This window comes from Leptodactylus fuscus, chromosome 3 (assembly GCF_031893055.1).
Source record: "Leptodactylus fuscus isolate aLepFus1 chromosome 3, aLepFus1.hap2, whole genome shotgun sequence".
Lineage (NCBI taxonomy): Eukaryota > Metazoa > Chordata > Amphibia > Anura > Leptodactylidae > Leptodactylus > Leptodactylus fuscus.
This window is the reverse complement of record NC_134267.1, coordinates 3,693,207-3,718,106: the sequence shown is the minus strand read 5'-3', so window position 1 is coordinate 3,718,106 and position 24,900 is coordinate 3,693,207. Positions and strand designations below refer to the sequence as shown.

The following is a 24,900-nucleotide window of genomic DNA, read 5'->3' as shown; positions in this document are numbered from 1 at the left end:
AGAACCTCTTGCCGTGTTATTGCCCGTTTGGATACATCAGGTGGGTTTGCTAGTAAGTGAGGTTTAGTCAGACCCTTGGTGAGTTCAGCTCTGGAGGTGACAGGTGGTTTGGTGACATCTGTGACTGTGGAGTTTTGGTTTCTGTAGGTGGCTGAGGCTCAGGACAGTCTGTGAGACCCGAATGTGCAAAGTGAACAGTGCACAGAGCAGGGGGTGACCTGGATCACTACTTACCTGGCAGATCACTGGGGGTTGTAGTCACTATGAGCAGGGAGGGGGCTGAGGGTCTCCAGGACAGGGGTCGCCTGGATCACTACTTTCCTCTTCTGTCTCAGATCACTTGTAGTCACTTTCTGCTTGATTCGAACTACAACAGAAATATTACAAAATAAATAAATAAAAAATACTAAAAAAATAAATCTATAAATGTTTGTTTATAATCTTTTATTTTCAGGAATAGACTGGAGTCTGTAGTTGTAGATATTCTGTAGTGAGAAGCCCCAGATACTATCTGTCTGTCTGTTTATAGATGAGAATCTTTGTCGATCGATCTGTTTATAATTGATCTAATATATGATTAGATAAAATCACTAATTATCCGACCCCTCCTACAATACACGATATAAATTGTACAGGACGGAGCTGGACGTGTTTGGACACATTACCTCTCATCTGCTGCACTACAACCCCCATCCTGCTCTTCATTCACTTCTAAATCCAGAATAATCCCATCAGATATTTGAGATATTTTGTATCAATTTATATTAATATATATATAATTCTATTTTCAGGATAAATATTTCTGGATAATTTAATTTTCCGTTTACTAAACTTTTTTATATATATATATATATATATATATATATATATATATATATATATATATATATAGTAAAAAACAAAATTATATAATTAATAACAAAAAAAATAAATCTGTGAATGTATTTTGTAAAACGAAATCCAGAACTGGATACAAAGTTCAGTTTATAAAACAATTCAGGACACAACCAAATATATCGCATCGGTTCGTCTTGTCTCCCGATAATTATCCCTTGCTGAATTAGTGCAAATTATAATTTAATGAAGTCTGTTCTGATTAATTCTAATGAATGTGATCGATTATTTCTTCCCTATAAGAGAGAAGGAAGTAATAATAATAAAGTAATAATCGGGGAAAGAAGTTTCCAAGGAGGAGAAGTCTCCGGTGACTCCATGTTGTCGGGGCGGTAGAAACACATCGCTCAATATAGAAGTCGTGTCTATTCTGTAATCTAATGGATTTTATATCGTTTTTGATCACAAAACTCTAATAATAGTGCAATTAGAATTCACATATTGACACTTTGGTTATGAAGATCGTTCATCGCCTGCAACACTGTAACGAATATTGTAGTAAGAACACAGAAGTTTCACTTTCCGATCTATAGATTACTGTCTGTAGATCTTATAACATAATTGTGTAGGTTTCTCTATGTAAAGATGAATAAGTTTCCTTCTATTTCTACAAGTTATTTCCCGTCTCTTATTTATTCCTTGGAGTTTTTCCCGCAGTCCTTCATATAACGTGATTGGTGTCTGCGCTACAGAATGACATTGTATATGTGACTATTTATATGTGGATATAGATAGATTATGTGTGTGTGTATATAATATATATATGTATATATTGATCCTTTTGTGGCTGACGATCATGCTTAGCAGACCCCGACTACTTCTGACTCCTTCTCACTCCTTGTGGTTGTCGGGCCGGTCTCTCTAAGGGTTTCTAACGGGATCTCGGTTCCTTTTTGTCTTTGCTCAGGTTTGGTTTAAGAATCGTCGGGCCAAGTGCAGACAACAACAGCAGCAGCAGCAGAGCAGCAGCAGCACCGGGGCCAAGAACCGGCCCAGTAAGAAGAAATGCAGCCCGGCCCGGGAGAGCTCCGGCTCGGAGAGCAGCGGCCAGTTCACACCGCCTGCGGTCTCCAGCTCCGGATCTTCCTCCTCCTCTTCCTCCTCCAGTTCTGGATCTTCTGGAAACCCGGGCCTGGGCACAGCCACCACCGCTCTGAATGGCAGCACAGCCTCCTCCATCTGGAGTCCGGCCTCCATCTCCCCGGGCACTGCCCCTGCCCCCGACCCCCTGGGACCTGGCAGTGCCTCCTGTATGCAGCGCTCCGGCTCCTCATCTGCCTCTTATCCGATGACCTATAGCCAGGCAGCTGGCTACACACAGGGCTACCCTGCCCCCTCCTCCTCTTACTTTGGAGGGGTAGATTGCAGTTCTTACCTGGCCCCTATGCACTCTCACCACCACCCCCACCAGCTCAGCCCCATGACTCCTTCCTCCATGTCCAGCCATCACCACCACCACCACTTGAGTCAAACCTCCAGCCACCACCATCACCACCACCACCATCACCAGGGCTATGCCAGCACAGGACTGCCATTCAACTCCTCTGACTGCTTGGACTACAAGGATCAGGCCGCTGCCTCCTCCTGGAAACTCAACTTCAACTCCACCGACTGTCTGGACTACAAAGATCAGGCCTCCTGGAGGTTCCAGGTGTTGTGAGCCAAGGAAAACAAGGTTCTGGAAAGTAAACTTACTTGTAAGGAACATGAGGCTGGAGGTGTCTGGAGGACCCAGGAGCCACCACAGGACCCCTCCATGTCCATCAGTCAGTGCCTGGACCTGCTGTAGTAACTCTCCTCCTTCCTCCTGTGAATTATTTATTGGTCACCTGGACTGTCATGTCTGCTAATATGGGAACGCGGAACGTTTTGCATCCACTTCTATCTATTTTTGGTCTAAGCCCAAAGGTCATAAATTGCGCTAATGTGTCTATAGATGGGGAGCCCCTTCTATTGTCCATCCGCACCCGGCTACACACATGTGCATTGTTCTTCAAGGTGTATGATATAGGACTTGCAGCCTCTTGCTGCCTGTAGCAGCTGAAATGTGTAAATATTCGGTCCGTTGCTAGGACCCCCCTTTTATTTTTAGGTTAATTCTATTGTTTTCAATTTAATATCTCCTAACAGTCCCTTTTGTGGAGAAACCAAAACATTGACCTGAAACTTGGGGTTTTGTGGGGTCAGTTTTACCGCACACTGTCAGAAAAAAACAAAAAAAAAAACCTCCCAGGGGTGAAAGGGTAAAATTTAGCCCACTTCTATGAAACCATGTTGTTCACAAAGATGGCAGCACAGAAAGAGCGGTTTGGAGTCTAGTGGTCCCCACCAACCAGGACAAGCCCCATCTCTGCTGTAGGTCTCGGCCTACTCCTCTACTGGAGGCGCTGGTGATGTCACCAGTCTCATCTCCCCTTTGATGTTACCCTTTGATAATATGGCGGCCTCCACTGATGTGGACGACCACTAAGCTTCAGCGTCATGGAAGGCCGTGGCCTGTGCTTGCAGTGTGTATTAATAGGCATTGTATGTAGTATCACCTCATTTCGTACTGTCCCTTTAGTTGAATTGGGCTCACGGTATAAAGTTCTGTCTCCACTTCCATTCGTGTCACTGAAGATTCTGATCAGTTTGTCCCTGTGTAGGTGGAAAATGAATTTTCAAAAAAAAAAAGAAAAAAAAAATGTTTGTAAATTTGATAACATGGTAAGTCACGTCACTCCCAGTGTAAGGGAAGCGCATATTACATCCCCCCCCTCCCATAATAAAAGTCAGACTAATTGATATCGAGCCTCCGAGTCGTCATTTCTGTGGATTCCCGTGATCAGTAAGGCACAGCAGGCTGTATGGGGGGAAAGTGGTGGCGATCCAAGATGGAGGAGACGCCCACAGGAGCCATCAGGCCTTACTTTTTTTGAATTTTTTCTAAATGACATAAAAGGCAGATTTAGGGCTCATTCACAGATCTGCACTCATTCTGTTTTGTTTTTTTCCCCCCTTATTTGTCTGGGTTTTTTTTTTTGTTTTTTTTTCATAAACCTTAACTTTTTTTTTTTTTTTTTTTTTAATTGGAATGATAGTTTTTCAATACACGGCATCTTCTAATGGACCCTTAAAATTGCATTTTTTTTTTTTTTTTTGTTTTCATAGTTCACACAGGTTTGTTTAGTTTTCTACAACAGCAAAAACATTTAATACTAAACAATAAAAAGGCAAAACAAATATTTTCCTATGTATGAAGGAGGCCTAAGGTCTTGTTCACACTTCAGTGTTTTGGTGAATGTCTTGAATCTTTGTGTATTCTTTATGATGTAGATCTTGGCTCACAGAGATGAGAATAGAAAGATTTCTGCCATTTCTGTATTTGGGCTTCTCCTGATTTTTAGCATACAAATACTGATGTGTCGTGTGAATAGGGATTTAATCTGATTTATTTTTTGCTGCTGTTCTTCTTGGATTACTTTACTGTGGAAAATTTCATAACCGTTGTGTGGGGTGTTTTTGTTTTTTTTTTTTGTAACATTTGATATCCCTATTTCACACAACCCCCCCCCCCCCTCACTCCTCCTACAGAAAAAAAAAAAATAATAATTCTCAAGTATCCCAATATTTTAGTGTTATTTTGACAGGTTTTGGCCCTGAAGTCTGACATGATTTTATTTTTGTAATGTTAGACTTTTATATTAATATTTTGTTGAGTTTGCATCGGTTTTCAGTCTGTCGCACCGTTTTATTGCTGTTGCGCATGAGATATATATATATATATATATATATATATATATATTTATTTATTATAAATTTTTATTTTTTGTAAATGGGACAAAAACTTTCCCTTATTTAGAACCCAGTATTTCCATAGAATATTTGTCGATCTTGCCGCCATACTCTGACTACCTGCCACAGTTTTGATCTTCTCTTCCCTTATTTTGTTCACTAGATTTAATACAATATTATTCTAATACTGGTTTGTATTTGTGTCTATTTTTAATATAGAAATATTACAATGTTTCTTTCCTTTTTTTCCTTGACCAAGCCCACCTCTTTAGCATTACAAATCCATTTTTTATTTATTTATTTGCACGGACATCTTGGATATCTCACTTGGTTTCATCTGTTTACATGCCATTTTGTGCACTGCTTATGTCTGCAATAATTTATTTACTTCATCTAGAACCGGGATAACAAAAGCAATTCAATTACATGCAAACAAGTGCTGTCTATTTGTGCACTGACTAATCGAGTGTTCGGTCCCTGGAATGTCTACTTTACATATTCACATGATGAGACTTGGAGCGGTGTTACATATTGCAGCCATGTTGTCCTCAGTTATTGCTGAGCGGACGCCTTGTGTGTCATTGGTGTGTTGTGTGTCTTTGGCTTGTTGTCTAATCCTGAAGTCCCAGTTTATCAGATTCCAGTTTGTGGTGTCTTTTAATGGATGTCGTGTAGCAGAACAAATTCTCAAGTCACTTTTTATTTCTTTTTCTTTAGGATTTGACATTTTAGTTACTTTTGGCGTTGATAAAATATTTAGCATTTATTCCTGCAGATATTATTGGATTGTAGGTTGTGTTTGCTTTCACTGCCACAATCCTGAATCTGCCTTTAAGTGTTGTAACTTGCTCTGGTGAGGAAGCTCGTAAGACAAGTCCGGCCTTCTCTAGAGAAACGAATAGCACAAGAGGCCGTGCACAAGTTATTGGTTGGAGGGATTTTATTATATGGCATTTGCATCTATTGCACCTTGTTTGTTTGTGTGATCGTGTAATAATTTTTTTGTGGCCATATTGTGTAATTTTAGTGTAGACAATGTAGACAATGTCTTGTGCATTCACACATCCGGCCCTATGGGAATGAGGTGACGCCAGAGAATGTATTCTGCTCCTGAATTCCATTGGAGAGTCTGACAAGGCATGGCAGGTATGATGTGTGATTCAGAGCGCTGCTCTCCGCTTACGAATAACCGGTGTGGCTATGACACATCCACTGTAGGGCTGAGAACTGGGCGACTGTTCCGGCTGCTACAGTATTCCATTAACGTGCTACAAACTATCGTCACTGGCCCTGGTCCGCAACTGTCTCCTTCCTACACCTTCCCACCTTTTCTTCTGCCCCTTATATCGTCTATTTAATGGTTTTCTAGAACTTAATATGTTAAAAAAAAAAAAAAAAAGAGAAAAAAAATATATACTCGTGCAGATTTACAGGTTACCGCACGGCCATTAACTAGAGTCTCTTAAAGGGATTAGGCCATGACAACTATTTATCCTCTAACCAGGGTAACGCCGTGGCTCAGTGGTTAGCACTGCAGCCTTGCAGCGCTGGAGTCCTGGGTTCGAATTCCGCCAGGAACAACATCTGCAAGGCGTTTGTATGTTCTCCCCGTGTTTGCGTGGATTTCTTCCCATTCTACAAAGACAGACTGATACAGAAAAAAATATTTATCTTGTAACCATAATATAAGGGGTAAATATCTGTCCGGTGTTGGGTCCTTTCCTCCCCTGCTGCACATTTTGCCTGGCTACAGCCGGGATGGCTATGGCTATAGCCATGACTGGTGGAGGACGGAGAAGGGAACGCCAGAGATCACCGAGTGATTTTGATGCTCCTTTAATAAATATTCAGTTTAAGAAACTAATGGCATACTGTGCCAACTGGAAGAAACGCCCCTATGGGGTCTGTCACTTTGTACTTGTACCCTTTATGGGTCAGAGGAACCATTTGTGGTCTCCTGTTGTTCTAGGGCCCAAATACAACATCCCCCCCCCCTACAGTTTACACCACTGAATGAGTTTTATGTTCTGCTCGTTCACACATCTAAGGATCCGTTCCGGAGGAATTTGGTGAGGAATTTTCTATGTGGAACAAAAAGCTCCCATTGATTTCAGTGGCTTCTGCGAGGTTTTTTCCCCCACTAGTTAGAAGTGTTATCTAGCAGAACCCATTGAAATCAATGGGAGGCTTTTTGTTCCATGTGGAAAATTCCACACCAAGTTCCTCCGGGTGCGTGCACCCTAATGGATCCAGAAAAGAAGAGACCCAAGTCCTTTCTTTTATATGTTCCGTCTGTTTCTGGTTTTCATTTGTCTTGGTGACATTCCAGCATTCATTTATTTCATCAAACTAAATGCACCATCTTCTGTCCCCTTCTCTAGTACCTGTGCCCATTTCAGAGCAAATCCTAAAATCAACCTTTTATGACCATAGGCTGCACGGATGATGTCACCAAAGGTCCTGGAGGGTCATTGTAAAGCTGCACTGACTGTCGCCGATAACACTGGGGAAGGTAATAGGGGCTTGGTGACTGGGCGGGGGGCTATAGGGAGTGGACTGTGACCGGCGAGAAGGAACAGGGGGGCTATAGGGAGTGGACTGTGACAGGCGAGAAGGAACAGGGGGGCTATAGGGAGTGGACTGTGACCGGCGAGAAGGAACAGGGGGCCATTCTGACAGATGTATGGCAGAGGAACAGTGGGGTGAGACTTTGATGAATCTGCGGATAGCAGGGAGACATTACACAGCAACTTGTGATAGAAAAAGAGGTCACACTGAGATCCGGTCACTCAGAAGAAGGTGAAAAGCAGGATAAAGAAAGACACTATGAGGAGGCCACTATTACTATTGGGGGAGGGTCCTCTAGAGGGTTAAATAAATTTTATATAATCCCCAGACTTTCTAGTCAATGTACATAATTTAGATTACCTGGCAATGCAACTTGTGACAACAGACAGACCCTGTACAGTCTCGGTGCAGGAACAGACTGTCTCCTCTTGTTTGTTCAGCATAGATCCAGATCCAGATCTCATTTCCAATTAGACAACTCAGGAATATTCGGGAACAAAAAGGCAACAAAGTGCAGACGTTTCTCTTAGCAACCATTCAAAGCCTGATCTTTCTGATTGTTGTTGCCCAATGTGTCTGCGCTGCTTGTAATGCTCGGGTCTATACAGGAGACAGGCAGCAATTGCTTGGCAAACCTCCATGCAGAAGTATAAGGGGGATCCGAATGGATTGCTAGTGACAATTTGTATTGAATAATAATCTCAGGACCCTGCACCGTACAAGAGGTGATTAGATTATGGGGCCGGTCTGCAGGTCACCTGTGCTGCACCTATCTGCTAGACCAGGGGTAGGGAACCTTCGGCTCTCCAGCTGCTGTGAGACTACAACTCCCAGCATGCTCCATTCACTTCCATGGGAGTTCTAAGAGCAGAAGAGTAAGTATGCATGCTGGGAGTTGTAGTTTTGCAAAAGGTGGAGAGCCGGACGTTCCCTACCCCTGTTCTAGACCTTACAGCTCATATTCCCATAGAATTGCACTTGATGTCTGGGAAGTAAATAAAGCAATAATTCACAGGTTTCTGCAGATCAGATCCCATTCACTTAAATGGGCCTTAGCCTGCAGTGACTCAGTTCTGCCACCGCACAGAGAACAGCGCTGTCTGCTTCCTGCTCCATTCTCAGCTGATTGCTGAGAGTCTGACACAGGTGACCTAATCATAGGAACAGGTCATACTAAACATGTCAAGCACTGATAACTAGAGATGAGCGAGCACCATTTGAAACAGCCGTTTCGAATAGCACACTCCCATAGAAATGAATGGACGTAGCCGGCACGCGGGGGTTTAAGCAGCCGGCCGCTGGCAAAGTCCGGCTGCTTCCATTCATTTCTATGGGAGCGTGCTATTCGAAACGGCTGTTTCGAATAGTGTTCGCTCATCTCTACTGATAACCCCTTTTTACATCCAATGTGGGAGCAGATATTCTCGCCAGTCAATGGTAAGATTTTACCGTCTTGTGCACATAAAAATAAACTATATATTTTCCTTTAGATTTTTGCACATATATATAACAGTTGCAATATTGGGACATCCAGGGTCGGACTGACCCACCGGGGAACCAGTGAATCCCCCGGTGGGCCCCGAGCCCCGACTGTTAAGTCCTCATTGTACTAATGCAGATACATTGGTCAGGGCCCCCAATCGAGACCTGACCACTGCATTTGCCTCAACACACACGGGCCCCCATTAGCTGATGCTGAAACTGCACATAGTGTCCTCCCGATATACAGGGAAAGTATATATCAGAGGACACATGTGCAGCTTCAGCATCAGCTATAATGGCTGCTCGTAATCCTCTCACTGACCTGCTGCAGCTATGGCTGCTTTCCTGTGAGGACCTGCTGTTCTGCCCCATCACTGCTCCCACACAATATAATGGCCCCATCACTGTACCCCATACATTATGGGGGACCAGTGAAGAGACCATTCTATTGGGGGAGACCAGTGAAGTGGCGATAAAATATTTGGCCCAGACATCCCCTTAAAAGAGGTTGTCTATAAACTGGAGTGATCGCTGTGGTGGCCGCCAGGGAGGTGTAAAAATAAAAAAACAAATAAGTATACTGACCTGTCCCCAGCCCCCCTGTTGTCCCCGCCTGTGTCTGTTCGGTCTCATTTCTGGAAATTCTTTACCTAACTAGTGTGAGCGATCACATGAGGTGCAGGACTCCCAGCAAGGAGGCGCCAGCACGAGACCAAATGGACACTGGCAGCGCACAACGCTCCCAATGACTGCAATGGGGGCCGCTCACTAGCTAGTAGCGGAAAAAAGAAGCGAGCTGCCCTATCTTACCGCAGATTCTGCAGCTGAGTTAGTCTCTGCATCCGCGGCGCGAGGCTCTGGCCCATTTGGGCCTAATCCGGAGCGGAATGCCACAACGGGATGCCTGGCGTCTGTGACGTAATGTTCACATGTGGAGTTCATGTATCTCCGTGTGAACGAGCCCTAAAGGATTTATTCATCTTTCTAATATTGATGGTCTGTCCTTAGGATAAGCCATCAATGTTACATCTGTGATGATACAACAGCCAGGACCTCTGCAGATCAGCAGGACCGAGCAGCTACAGGTAATAGTAGCATAACAGCCGCGCTGATCACATGCCATACAGGGTGTAGCAGTACATTTAGGTAGTGCACATGCTATAGTGGGTGAGCAGCATGGCTCCCGACATGTTATTACCTTTAGTCGTCGTGTCTTGGCACCGCCGCTGATCTGCAGGGTCCTGGGGGTGGGCCCTAGAAACAATTCCACTGGTGGGCCCTAGACACCCCAGTCCGACACTGGTGACATCCGCCATATTTTATGATGTAGTTACTCCATTTTTGATTAATACTTAATATAGAATATACGGGGCTCAGAAACTCGCTCCATGTTTGCTTTTATTGCTGTGATCTTTATTGGTTCGCGCTAAGACGCTACGACTCTGTAATATCTGCATCACCTTACAGACATTACAAAGAGATCCTGGGCCTGAAGCATCTGAAAAATCAACCCCACCCAGAGGTGTAACCTAAATCTCATGGGCCCCAGCTTGTACCATTTAGAGTCGTGGTATATTGTAGGTATTGGAGGGAGCCCGCACAGGGTCCATGGCCGGGTAGCAGCTGATACTACTGCACACCTTACAACTATCCCCCCCACAAGGTGCCATGTATAACACTGGTGACAGAGGAGCCTTGGGACCCATCAGGCGCCCGGGCCCAGGTACCACTCTTATCTCTTTACACCCTCTTCTTATCAGCTCAGCACATCAGCTGTAACTAATAATTCCCATTACACGCTGGCCCTGTAATACCGGCTCCTCTTCTGTTTGTTCTAATAGATGTATAAAGTGACGCCCGTCATTGGGTTTCTACTACTAATATCTGTTGTGTACAGAGGATTTCCCAATGTGGGGCAGTTACTGAACAGACTGTACCTGCCACCGATCATGGCCACAATAGTAACTTGGCAAACAACCTGAAAGTCTCGCCACCGTATCCTGACACTGGAGGGCACGAAAGCTCGCGTCACAGGAGTCTAAGGATGTGTCACTCCCACCCCCAATTCCAGCAGTGAACCCCTTTAATGACTCCCTAAGCAGCCCCCTACCTTGGCACTATATTTTTTGCAATGCCATCGTGAAACACAAATTTGCATCAACCTCTGGTATTGTGAGATGTAAGCTACTATACAGTCCTATGAAAAAGTTTGGGCACCCCTATTAATCTTAATCATTTTTAGTTCTAAATATTTTGGTGTTTGCAACAGCCATTTCAGTTTGATATATCTAATAACTGATGGACACAGTAATATTTCAGGATTGAAATGAGGTTTATTGTACTAACAGAAAATGCGCAATATGCATTAAACCATGAACATGGACAGCCCGCTCTCAAATGATCTGAAAACAAAGATTGTTCAACATAGTTGTTCAGGGGAAGGATACAAAACGTTGTCTCAGAGATTTAACCTGTCAGTTTCCACTGTGAGGAACATAGTAAGGAAATGGAAGACCACAGGGACAGTTCTTGTTAAGCCCAGAAGTGGCAGGCCAAGAAAAATATCAGAAAGGCAGAGAAGAAGAATGGTGAGAACAGTCAAGGACAATCCACAGACACCTCCAAAGAGCTGCAGCATCATCTTGCTGCAGATGGTGTCACTGTGCATCGGTCAACTATGCAGCGCACTTTGCACAAGGAGAAGCTGTATGGGAGAGTGATGAGAAAGAAGCCGTTTCTGCAAGCACGCCACAAATAGAGTTGCCTGAGGTATGAAAAAGCACATTTGGAGAAGCCAACTTCATTTTGGAAACAAAGATTGAGTTGTTTGGTTATAAAAAAAGGCGTTCTGCAAGGCGTCCAAAAAGAAACAGCATTCCAAGAAAAACACATGCTACCCACTGTAAAATTTGGTGGAGGTTCCATCATGCTTTGGGGCTGTGTGGCCAATGCCGGCATCGGGAATCTTGTTAAAGTTGAGGGTCGCATGGATTCCACTCAGTATCAGCAGATTCTTGAGAATAATGTTCAAGAATCAGTGACGAAGTTGAAGTTACGCCGGGGATGGATATTTCAGCAAGACAATGATCCAAAACACCGCTCCAAATCCTCAGGCATTCATGCAGAGGAACAATTACAATGTTCTGGAATGGCCATCCCAGTCCCCAGACCTGAATATCATTGAACATCTGTGGGATGATTTGAAGCGGGCTGTCCATGCTCGGCGACCATCTAACTTAACTGAACTTGAATTGTTTGTTCAAAATACCTTTATCCAGATCCAGGAACTGATTAAAAGCTACAGGAAGCGACTAGAGGCTGTTATCTTTGCAAAAGGAGGATCTACTAAATATTAATGTCACTTTTCTGTTGAGGTGCCCATATTTTTGCACCGGTCAAATTTTGGTTTAATGCATATTGCACATTTTCTGTTAGTACAATAAACCTCATTTCAATCCTGAAATATTACTGTGTCCATCAGTTATTAGATATATCAAACTGAAATGGCTGTTGCAAATACCAAAATATTTAGAACTAAAAATGATTAAGATTAATTGGGGTGCCCAAACTTTTTCATAGGACTGTATATGAGTACAGGAGGCCCACGAGGACGGGATAGGAGCGGAGGTGCCAGTGCCATGTTCCCTAATTAACATTCTTGTGGTTATAATAAGGCTGTTCCCAGCCAGTCTGTGAGATGGCACACAACAGGCAGACAGCAGCCGTGGGCAGGAGCGGTGTCTGGCAGGAGGGGAGGAGGCAGGATTGGGTTTGAGGGCCCGCTCTGTAATCTCCTCACATGTACCCAGCATCATGGCGGGAAGCTGCTTGTTTTCCTGGCAAACCCACCACATCTGCCCACCAAGCCCTGAGACTGAGCCTGACACTCGGCTTCTGTCCTCACGCCACCAGACTTCTCATTTATTTCTAAAGAACAGAGAGGGAACGTGGTGAAATAATAATAATGAAGTGACCAAAATCACATCGTGTAGTCGTGTCCAGGCTACATCCACGTGTAGAGACTAGACAAGGCGGTCCGGCGGGCTTTGTATTAAATATGGGGGGGGGAGACACAAAGCAAAGTGTATACAGTTATATATTCCTCGACACTGAAACTGCAACCTCAGGAAGGACAAGTCGTAAGGTTATGCAAATCGATGAAGTTGCAGATTTTCCAGCTCATTCTATGGGAGGAAATAAAACATTTTTTTAGTCGTATGAAATCTAAAAAATTGGATCAAGTGATACGTGATGATGCGACGCCTCCTGAATGTTGAGGTGCAAGTTATTGACATTTGTCACAAAATGAGAGGGACAGACAGCTTGAATTAAGGGACCTTGGTTTTCGCTCTGGTACGGCACTAGGCCGGGATGTCCGCATTTGAGAGAGACAACAAATTGGAATGACAGCAAGAGGTGCACGGAGGCAAAACAATGCATGGACAAATTGGACGAATGGCACGTAATGGTCCTTTCTGTACTGTATGTGAAATTGGATATCACATCCCAACCTTAGGAAGACAAATAGCGTCTACACGAGCCATCAGATGGTAGCTGTACGGCATTGGGCTTCAGTTAGTTGGTTTCAGATGTTCTATTGACCACAAACCTGCTATGAAAGGCAGCAATGGAGGTGACAATGTAAGGGTCCTCCCATCGGCAATGGGTCCTGCTTTTGTCTGGGGTGCAGTGATAGCCTGAAGTTGGTTTAGAGACCCTGTGAGCAAAGCCATGCGGAGACTTTCACGAGAGAACATCACACAAGTCCTACTATCAGGATTATAGTGTGGAAGGACATTGAGCATGGTATACAGACCTGTCTATCGCTATCAGCTCAGCGTTACATTGTTTTAGTGGTGTAACCAGTGGTGCAGCCATTTCTCCAATTGTGTCCCAAAAGTCATTGCTTGTGCTAGTCTGAGCAATCTACGTGGCAGAAACATGGTACCATGGCCTGCAGCGTCTCTGGACTTGTCTAACGTTGAGGACATCTGGGACTTCATTGATCAGCAATTTCTCAGAGATCTGCCAGCAGCCAGTATTGATGATGTGAGTGCCCATATGCGTTCAGTCTGGCACAGCCTTCCTGAGACAGTCATTAATATCCTCACCGATGGCATGCTAATGTGTATAAGCCTCTATATTTCTGCACATTAGGCTCATATTCGATATTGAAAAAAATTGAGATGAATATTTAGTTTCTTTTTTCCCTCTGTTGATTCTGTGAATTCCAAGGTTTTTCCTTCTTCAAATCTCCTGCAGAAGCAAATGTGAAAAACTGAAACGTTGAGGTTACGTCCCCAGGTCTGCACAAGTGTCTGTTTTATTTGGTAGTGCAGGAATTTTTGGGTCACAATACTGATCTGCCTTCTAGAACAAACACTTACCAGCATCATAGGAATATTTATGGAAATGAAAGTTCCCCTGCGTCCCACCAGCGGCACAATATGGGGTATTTTCTGCCCCTGTGTGCTGGTAGGACAGGCGGAATTTTTAATTAGCCAGACTTAACACCTGGCTGGACCCTATAAGAGGGCACCACACCCCTCCCCCTGCGTGTTTTTTTCTGTCCTGTGTGTGTCCTGTGGGGAGGACTTGGTGTCCTCCTATAGGGCTCTTTGGGTCACTTACCTGATCCTGAGTCCTGTCCCTCGCTGGGGCTCCTGACCTAGAAGAGAGGCAGGGGGTCAGCAGGGTCTTTCTCTCCTTCCCCTCTCCCCGTCCGCTGACTCTTACCTGCAGAGTCGACGCTTCATGGAGGGCAGGACACTCAGTCCTTGCTTTCCTAGTTTCCCACTAGTGGGGCTTGTGTAGCAGAGTGCAGCAGAGTGCAGCAGTTTGCAGTTGCAGGTGGCAGCTGAGTTTTGGACAACTTTGTCTAAGTGGAAGCTTTGGCTCCTGCCGGCGGCTCTGCGAGCAGGTAGGGGCCGGAACCTTCGGCCGGCTCCCTCGTTTCTGGACGGGGAGGGAAAACTTGCGACACACTTCCGGCACCGCACTTCCGGTCGCGCGGTGACCAAAATTTTACAGACACTAGCTCCGGAGAAGGAGCTAGGTTTAGGGGCAGGGTAAGGCAGTCCCCTGGCCCCATTCCCCCCCCCCCTCTCTAGGTAAACAATTCTTTGTTCCGGAGTCTTGGGGGGGGTGGGAAGGGGGTAGGGTTTCGGGCGGACCCGCCCCCTTTTTTTCGGCGGCCAGCTTAAAAAGCCGTTCCTCCAACGCCCGGTAAGAAACCATTATTGTGTTTCATGTGTGTTACTCCTCTCATACAGTAAATCTATTTAGGTGAACATAGCGGTCGCTATTTTCCGCTACCATGTCCTCTTCCACCACTCCTCCTGGGGACCAGGAGAGGAGGAAATCCTCGGCCAAGAGAAAGCATTTTTCCTGCCGGGATTGCGATATTCCCTTACCTGATGGTAAGTGTGGTCGGGGATAGGGGCTCTCTGCAGTAGGAGGTTGCTAATTAACCTCTATGTTCCAGGATACGATTGGTCACGTTGTCGGTCCTGCAGAGGGCCTCCTGCTGATGAGCCCTCCCCCAGGGACATGGTAATATGGATGAAGGAGTATATGGTGAGTACGGTGCAGAGAACAAGAGGAAAGATGGTTTCCCCACTTCTGGTAAGCTCCTCCTCCCCTTTTTTGTAGGAGGAGTCACTAAAGGACATCCGCGTGTCCATCACCCAGCTCTCCAAGAAGCAGCGGACAGAAGGGCGCTCTGCTTCTCCCCCCTCCCTGGAAAGACTGCAGATGGAGGATGACTCCTGCCCATCCATGGTGCAGTCGAGCGTGGCCAGCAAACCCATATTCCCATGGGACAGAACAACCAATTTGCTGAAGGCCATCCGGTCAAGAGGCCTGGATGAGTTGGGGGAAGCCTCCGCTTCTACCGCTGAAGGGCAGAGGGCCTTTCAGGTAGATGCGGCATTAATGGCCATTATGGAGCAGGAGTGGGAATTTCCTGAGAAGACTCATGTGGCCTCCAGGGTATTTAAGAATTTGTATCCGGTGGATCCTGTCCAGCTGGCTTCCTGGGGACCACCCCCAAAAGTAGACCTGGCGGTAGCCAGGATGTCCAAGCGTACCATTGTGCCTCTTGAAGACGGCTCTAACTTACAGGACCTCTTGAATAGGAGGATAGACTCCACACTTAAAAAAGCGTACTCATCTGCTTCGGCTCAGACCTCTGTGGCCATTGCCTCCACCGAAGTGGCGGACTTCCTACGTGCCCGGCTGACGCAACTGGAGCGGGACATAGATACCGGCGTCGATAGAGACGAGATCTTATCGTCTATGTCCTCTATTCAGCTAGCAGCAGATTACCTGGGAGAGGCATCCAGACAACAGTTACGTCTGTCAGCAAAAACCATGGCTCAGACCACAGCCGCAAGAAGGCCACTGTGGCTCCGTCCCTGGAGGGCGGACTTACCATCCAAATACGCCCTATGCGGTCTACCCTTCCAGCCGGGGAAGGTGTTCGGGCACAGCCTCGATGATCTAATGGAGGGCCTGGCCGAAGACAAAGGCAGAACCTTGCTGCAGGCCTCCAGAAGCAGAAGGCCTCCCCCAGGTAGGGGGCGGGGTGCTCAATCTAGGGCTTAACCTCAAAGGAGGTCCAGAATACGACCTAGAGGTACGGGCAGGGGGCGCGCCAGGGATGATTCAAAAGGTAAACCTACCTTTTGAGGGTGCGCAGCTCTCTGCGGCCAATCTTACGGTAGGAGGGAAGATCCTTGGGTCTTGCGGGTGGTGGCCCAGGGCTACGCCTTGGAGTTCAAGCAGCCTCCCCGAGATCATTTCACCAGCACTCGTACCCTGCCTGCTGCCCAGCAGTCCATCTTAGAGGCAGCCGTCTTGGAATACAGGACAAAGGGGGCCCTGGAGAGGGTCCCCCCTCTGGAGGAAGGCCTCGGTATCTACTCTCCAGTTTTCCTCGTCCCCAAACCATCTGGGGACTGGAGGATGATAGTAGATTTAAGATATCTCAATCGCTTTCTAAAGGAAAAACCATTCCGTATGGAAACAGTAGATTCTGTAACATCCTTCCTCCAGCAGGACGAGGTAATGGTGACCCTAGATCTCAGGGACGCCTACCTGCATGTCCCTTTTTTTTGCCCACACAGGAAATATCTAAGAATAGCTGTTCAAATAGCTGGTCGCAGAGAGCATTTTCAGTTTACCGCCCTCCCCTTTGGCATATCGTAAGCCCCGTACGTCTTTACCAAGACGGTCGCCCCCATCGCCGCCGCTCTAAGATTAGAGGGGCTCTTCGTGGTTCCGTATTTAGACGACTGGCTCATAAAAGCTCAGTCTACTTCTCTACTCCGCCAACTTCTTCAGATCGCTGTATCCCTCCTCCAGAAACTAGGATGGGTGATCAACTGGGAGAAATCCGAGACAGCGCCGTCCACCCGGAGGAAGTTTCTCGGATTTATTCTGGATTCCCAGGAGATGCAGATCTACCTTTCCGGCCCAAGGAAACTCAAGATAGAGGCAGCTGCCCGCTTTCTGTTCAGAACTCGGCGAATAACCATCCGGACCGCCATGAGAGTTCTAGGCCTGATGTCTTCTTCAGCCAGGGCGGTTCCTTGGGCCTTATGGAATTTGCGTCCCCTTCAGAGGAAGTGCTGAGCACCTGGAACAGGTCGCCATGGGGACTGCAAAAGAAGATCTGCCTTTCTCCCGCTACCCGTCTTTCCCTCAGATGGTGGATACACCTGAAAGACGGAAGGTCTACGGTCCCTCCAGAGTGGGTCCTGCTGACAACGGATGCATCCCATCAGGGATGGGGAGCCCATTTGGACGACAAAACTATACACGGCGTTTGGGCACATCCGGAACATGGGTCATCCAACCCGAAGGAACTTCAGGCAGTGTACCTTGCCTTGTGTCACTTCGCCCCCCTCCTCAAAGGGAAGGCGGTCAAAGTCCGGTCGGACAATATGACAACGGTCATCTATATAAACAAACAAGGCGGTACCAGATCCCGGGCCCTTCAAAGAACCACGAACCTAATCTTCTCATGGGCAGAAAAGAACCTGTCCCATCTATCCGCTGTTCACATCAGAGGCTCCCTGAACATAGTAGCGGATCAGTTGAGTCGGGGTATTTCCGTATCCGGAGAATGGTCGCTTCATCCAGGAATATTCCAGCAGATCGTCCAAAGATGGGGTCTCCCAGAGGTCGATCTTATGGCAACCCGACTCAATGCCAAGGTGCAGACCTTCTGTTCCCTGTATCAGGAGGACAACCCCTTGGCAGTGGATGCCCTGTCCATCCCATGGAGGTTCAGGCTGGTTTACATCTTCCCTCCAGTTCCCATCATATCCAGGGTATTGATGAAGATAAGACAGGACCAAGTCTCGGGCATCGCCATAATCCCGTTCTGGCCAAAAAGGACTTGGTTTGCCCAGCTCATGAGGATGAGTCAAGGCATCTATTGGAGGCTTCCCCCCCTCCCAGACCTGGTAACTCAAGGAGAGCTGCTCTGCCAGGATCTGAGGAGGTTCAACTTGACAGCCTGGAAGTTAACCAGTCCCTATTAAGGAATAGAGAACTTTCAAAGGCCGTCCTAAAGACGATTTCCTGTGCCCGCTCAGAAGCTACAAATAGAAGTTACCAAAGGATTGGTAACATCTTTAAAACTTGGTGCCAGGAGCACGAAGTGGACTCCGTGGATCCTCCAGTAGGTGTGATCCTGGACTTTCTTCAGGACGGCCTTGATAGGGGCCTCTCGGTTGCCACCTTGAAGGTGCATATGGCCGCCCTGTCCGCCTGTCTGGTGAGGTGGTTATTTCAAGACCCCCTAGTAAGTTCCTTCCTTAAAGGGGCGAGGAGGTTGAGACCAGCAGTATCTGCTCCCGTCCACAAGTGGGATCTCAGCACGGTCCTATTGGCGCTATGTGGTAAGCCCTTTGAACCTCTGGAGTCGGCAGAGCTTAAGTTCCTCTCCTACAAGGTAGCATTCCTCTTGGCGATAACGTCAGCCAAGAGGGTAGGAGAATTACAGGCGTTCTCCTGTGAAGAACCGTATATCAACTTCTACGAGGACAGAGTCCAGTTAAGATATCTGCCGGGATTTACCCCCAAGGTTCCCTCTGTGACCAACAGACGTCAGCTGGTCACACTTCCAGTATTCTATCCAACACCCTCCACTCCAGAGGAAGTAAAACTTCATTCACTTGACTTGTCAAGGTGTTTAAGGATTTATCTAGAGCGCACGCGCTCTTTTTGAAGATCGGAAAACCTCTTTGTAAACTTCTTCGGGAAATTAAAGGGCCTGGCGGCCTCGAAACCCACCATTTCTAGGTGGGTGAAGGAGGCCATTAAAATTTCATTTGAGATACAGGACTTATCTCCTCCGGCCTTCTTGACAGCGCAGTCTCTACCTCGTGGGCAGAAAGGTGCGCCTTGCCGCTTGACCAGATCTGTGCGGCGGCGTCGTGGAGCTCAGACTCCACATTTGTAAAACACTATAGACTGGCTACCCAGTCTGCGGAAGCTTCGGCTTTCGGCCGTACAGTGTTGAGTTCTGTAGAACACCCACCCTAATAAGGGGACTATGCTTGCTATCTCCCCATATTGTGCCGCTGGTGGGACGCAGGGGAATGATGGGTTATGTAGATAACCTGTTTTCCCTAAGTCCCAACAGCGGCACAAGTCTCCCTCCCTGTAATTTGGTAGAGGAAAACAGACTTAATGTACATAAGTTGCTTGTATGCACTTGTAAAGATTGTATGTATGTGGGAAATACCAATATCTTTACTGTAAACATATTATATTGTATAGAGCCTATTATAGGTTACTTAATATTAACACGCAGGGGGAGGGGTGTGGTGCCCTCTTATAGGGTCCAACCAGGTGTTAAGTCTGGCTAATTAAAAATTCCGCCTGTCCTACCAGCACACAGGGGCAGAAAATACCCCCATATTGTGCCGCTGTTGGGACTTAGGGAAAACAGGTTATCTACATAACCCATCATTGTCTCAAGTTTACACTATATAGAACTTGCCTATAGAACTATATGAATGGGGTTTTTTGTATTAGCCCTGCTGGTGATTTTTTTTTTTTTTTTTACATATACATGTATATACAGTACAGATCAAAAGTTTGGCCACATATTCTCATTCAAAGAGTTTTCTGTATTTTCATGACTATGACAATTGTAGATTCATAGTGAAGGAATCAATACTCAGAAGTAACATGTGGAATTTATATTTTCACATGTTTTGATTCCTGCTTTGCACACTCTTGGCATTCTCTTGATGAGCTTCATGAAGTAGTCACCGGAAATGGTCTCCCAACAGTCTTGAAGGAGTTCCCAGAGATGCTTAGCACTTGTTGGCCCTTTTGCCTTCACTCTGTGGTCCAGCTCACCCCAAACCATCTTGATTGGGTTCAGGTCTGGTGACTGTGGAGGCCGGGTCATCTGGTGTAGCCCCCCATCACTCTCCTTCTTGGTCAAATAGCCCTTACACAGCCTGGAGGTGTTTGGGGTCATTGTCCTGTTGAAAAATAAATGATGGTCCAACTAAACCCAAACTGAATGGAATAGCATGCCGCTGCAAGATGCTGTGGTAGCCATGCTGGTTCAGTATAAATCCCCAACAGTGTCCCCAGCTTGGCCCCCCCACACCATCACACCTCCTCTTCCATGCTTCACGGTGGGAACCAGGCATGTAGACTCCATCTGTTCACCTTTTCTGCATCGCACAAAGACACGCTGGTTGGAACCAAAGATCTCAAATGTGGACTCATCAGACCAAAGCAGAGATTTGCACTGGTCTAATGTCCATTCCTTGTGGTCTCTTCTGCTTGTTGCCCGTCCTTAGCAGTGGTTTTCTAGCAGCTATTTCACCATGAAGGCCGGCGGCTGCACAAAGTCTCCTCTTAGCAGGTGCTAGAACTCTGTGTGGCATTGACCTGCTCTCTAATCTGAGCTGCTGATAACCTGCGATTTGTGAGGCTGGTGACTCGGATGAACTTATCCTCCGCAGCAGAGGTGACTCTTGGTCTTCCTTTCCTGAGGCGGTCCTTATCCTCTGCAGCAGAGGTGACTCTTGGTCTTCCTTTTCTGGGGCGGTCCTTATCCTCTGCAGCAGAGGTGACTCTTGGTCTTCCTTTTCTGGGGCGGTCCTTATCCTCTGCAGCAGAGGTGACTCTTGGTCTTCCTTTTCTGGGGCGGTCCTTATCCTCTGCAGCAGAGGTGACTCTTGGTCTTCCTTTTCTGGGGCGGTCCTTATCCTCTGCAGCAGAGGTGACTCTTGGTCTTCCTTTTCTGGGGCGGTCCTTATCCTCTGCAGCAGAGGTGACTCTTGGTCTTCCTTTCCTGGGGCGGTCCTTATCCTCTGCAGCAGAGGTGACTCTTGGTCTTCCTTTTCTGGGGCGGTCCTTATCCTCTGCAGCAGAGGTTACTCTTGGTCTTCCTTTTCTGGGGCGGTCCTTATCCTCTGCAGCAGAGGTGACTCTTGGTCTTCCTTTCCTGGGGCGGTCCTTATCCTCTGCAGTAGAGGTGACTCTTGGTCTTCCTTTTCTGGGGCGGTCCTTATCCTCTGCAGCAGAGGTGACTCTTGGTCTTCCTTTTCTGGGGCGGTCCTTATCCTCTGCAGCAGAGGTGACTCTTGGTCTTCCTTTCCTGGGGCGGTCCTCATGTCAGCCAGTTTCTTGGTAGTGCTTGATGGGTTTTGCAACTGCACTTGGGGACACTTTAAAAGTTTTCCTAATTTTTCGGACTGACTGACCTTCATTTCTTACACTAATGATGGCCACTTCTATACAGTTGCCATTTTTAGTGTTGACCAGTTTACATATCTGCATTCAAAAGTTGCCGGAATTGAAATTTCCTATGTGTAAATATAATGATGATATAAGTTATAGCGAAGGAAGTTTATTGGGGATACCTGTACAGTTGCGCTGAGTATCCAGCACCATATGAGACTGCCCTAAGTCTGGATGTAAGATTAGATACGGTTACATATGGAGGCAGACGTATTCTAGTAATTATTTACTTATCTGCCAAGTTTTGCAGCGATCTGCTATTTCTATCTGGGAATGTTATTATTATTATTAGTTTTGTGGTCATTGCTTTGCATACACACACACACACATACACGCATGGTGAAATAATCCTATAGAAGAACAGCAACAGGTTATATGAGGTAGTAACACACAGAGGAGGAGGTAACTAGAGATGAGCAACAGCCGATCCGAACAGCACGCTCCCATAGAAATGAATGGAAGTGGCCGGCACGCGGGGGGTTAAGCGGCCGGCCGCCGGCAAAGTCTGCGTGCCAGGTGCTTCCATTCATTTCTATGGGAGCGTACTGTTCGGATCGGCTGATCCGAACAGTGTTTGCTCATCTCTAGAGGTAACACCTCGCACAAGCAGATCTGGACGATTATCACTTTAGTTCTATTAGGGCGAGAAAGAACGTCAATAAACACAGGATTCTTGCCCATATTGCTGCATCTGAAGACCAAAATGAGCACCAATTTAGGCAAGAAAAAAAGTGTCTATAAACCACGTAATAAGATGATGCGGAGCGCCTATGGTAGTTTTTTGGCTTTAGAATTCTGCCACATTTAGTTTCTTAAAGGGGTCCCCCATCTACATAATTAGTTTTAAATTTGTAGATAATTAAAAGTTAAAGATTTTTGCAAAAATGTTTATTTTTTTAATTATCTACAAATATAGATATGATTATGTACATAGGAATACCCCTTTAAGGCCCCGTTCACACAGGGCAAGGGGGGCATATTTTGATCCTGATTTTGACGTGGGAAGCCGTGTCAGAATAGGGCCAAAATCCGCCTGCCGCGATTTCCGACAGTCGCAACACTCCGGTCCGGCGTAGGCCCAAATGAATGGGTGCAGATTGGAGGGTGCTGCCGCAAGACGGACGCTGCGGATGATTCAGCAGCAGAATCCGCCTGAAGAAAGGGAAGCGTGTTTCTTTATTCCACTAGTGGCAACATGCCGCTAACGGAAAAAAGAACGCTAGTGGTCTCCATAGACCTCCATTGTGAGGGGCGGATTATGACGTGGATTCCGTGCCAAAATCCGCCCCCTCTTGCCCCGTGTGAACGGGGCCTAAGTCCCTGCCCCCACTGTATACATAGCTATATAATGATCTCTATATAATGTGCTTTCCTGAGGTCTCTCTGTCCTCCTACATGAACACTTTGACATGATAAACACTATGGGGGTGAATCATCCCCCCCCCCATAAATTATAACCCTGCTCACATCACATGCACCACTATTATTTTTTTAAAAAAAGGCAATTTTGATATATTTTAAGCCATTTGTGCACCAGAAATGTATTATAGGGGGGCTGATAAATCCTCCCTATGTACTTCTGGGTACTAGAGATGAGCGAGTACTATTCGAAACGGTAGTTTCAAATAGCACGCTCCTATAGTAATGAATGGGAGCAGCCGGCGCGTGGGCGGTTAAGCAGCAGGACGCCGACCCAGCTGTGTGCCAGATGTGTCCATTCATTCCTATGGGGACATGCTATTCGAAACTACCGTTTCGAATAGTACTCGCTCATCTCTACTGGGTACCAGGTCCTATGGTTTGTGGCTCCATGAAGGCTGGAGAGAAGCTAATAAAAACAAGAAGTCAACATTGCAACAGCCAGAGACCATGGGCTTCTCCTACCCCTGGTTATCCGCCATAGTCCCTGAAGCCGTGTACAAGTCTGTATTTACCCCACAGCGGCCACACCATATAAGACCTACAATATGGCTCATAGATGGCGCCATCCCAAGCAGCGGCTGCTCCCTCTATGACTCTCAGCTTTCCTTCCTTAAAGAATAACCAATGTAGATGAAGGGAACAAACTTTGTAATATACTTTATTAAGGAAAAGTACCCTCTTCACTTGTTTGCCTTCTTCTGCCACTAATCAAATCTGTACAATAGACATCTATGGAGAGGGGGGGAGGAGGAAAGCTGCTCAATGTAGACAGTCTTCTCTTATAACTAGAGATGAGCGAACACTGTTCGGATCAGCCGTTCCAAACAGCACGCCCTCATAGAAATGAATTGAAGCACCTGGCACGGCGACCGGCCGCCGGCAAAGTGTACGTGCCAGGTGCTTCCATTCATTTCTATGGGGGCGTGCTGTTCGGAACGGCTGATCTGAACAGTGTTCGCTCATCTCTACTTATAACAGATGGTTTAACAGGAATTACTATCCAGTCTTCCCGTGACAAGAAAAAAACATGCTATAGACGGCCTCATTTCCTCTGTCACTCCTCCTCCTCCCGCCCCTCTCCATAGACTTCATTGTAAATTGTGTACAGACTGGAACAAAATCACTCCTAGAAGAATATAGGAGTTCTACCTAAAGACAAAGGCACTTTTGTGCCAAATTTATTGCAATGGGCATAATAATTTTGGGGTAAACCACTAGAATTATTAGACTTTTTTTCCCTTACACCACCTCATGGCTGAAATACGAGTACTGATGATTTAACATAAACATTGGCACATATGGTATCCTTGTTTATTGTTTTACAGATTTTGCACCGAGCCCAGGCGCTTCTTCCTTCAACCTGACCCCTAGTCAAAAGGAGGACACCCAAGTGTGTGAGGGCGATGACCTGGGGTGCTTGGTGGATAATAGACTGGTTTGCTGACAGACCTCATTCCATAACACAGAAAAGGTAGATGACCTGAGGGTCACAGCGAGCAACTATGGCACCTTAGGTAGAATAGGAAATAGGAAAATTGCACCACATTCCTACCATTACACACAGTCACAGTGCACCCCTAAAATGCACCCCTACAGTGCACCACTAAAATGCACCACTACAATGCACCCCTACAGTGCACCACTAAAATGCACCACTACAATGCTCCACTACAATGCACCACTACAATGCACAACTACAATGCACCACTACAGTGCACCACTACAATGCATCCCTACAGTGCACCACTATAATGCATCCCTACAGTGCACCACTACAATGCACCCCTACAGTGCACCCCGACTCCCAACACAACGTCACCCTCTGTACTTGATGTCACTATATCTTTCAAAGTCAGTAAACAAAGGCCCCCTCCCCGATTCCATAAATGTTCACCCACTATTTTCCCAATATCTACCATTGCCACCGCGTTCACCTAAGGCTAAAATGTCTCAGCAACAGCCAGAGCCGAAACATGAAGC

The 24,900-nt window shown here is 46.4% G+C and overlaps 1 protein-coding gene across 1 annotated transcript in view; it reads left to right on the top strand.

The window, feature by feature from the left end:
* OTX1 (orthodenticle homeobox 1) overlaps window positions 1-24,900 on the top strand; it is a 388,453-nt gene that overhangs the window by 2,010 nt on the left and 361,543 nt on the right. The window contains exon 3 of the mRNA XM_075266978.1: window positions 1,802-2,612. Within this exon, the coding sequence (XP_075123079.1) occupies window positions 1,802-2,554 (753 nt within the window). The 3' untranslated portion in view covers window positions 2,555-2,612. The remainder of the gene's footprint in view (window positions 1-1,801; window positions 2,613-24,900) is intronic.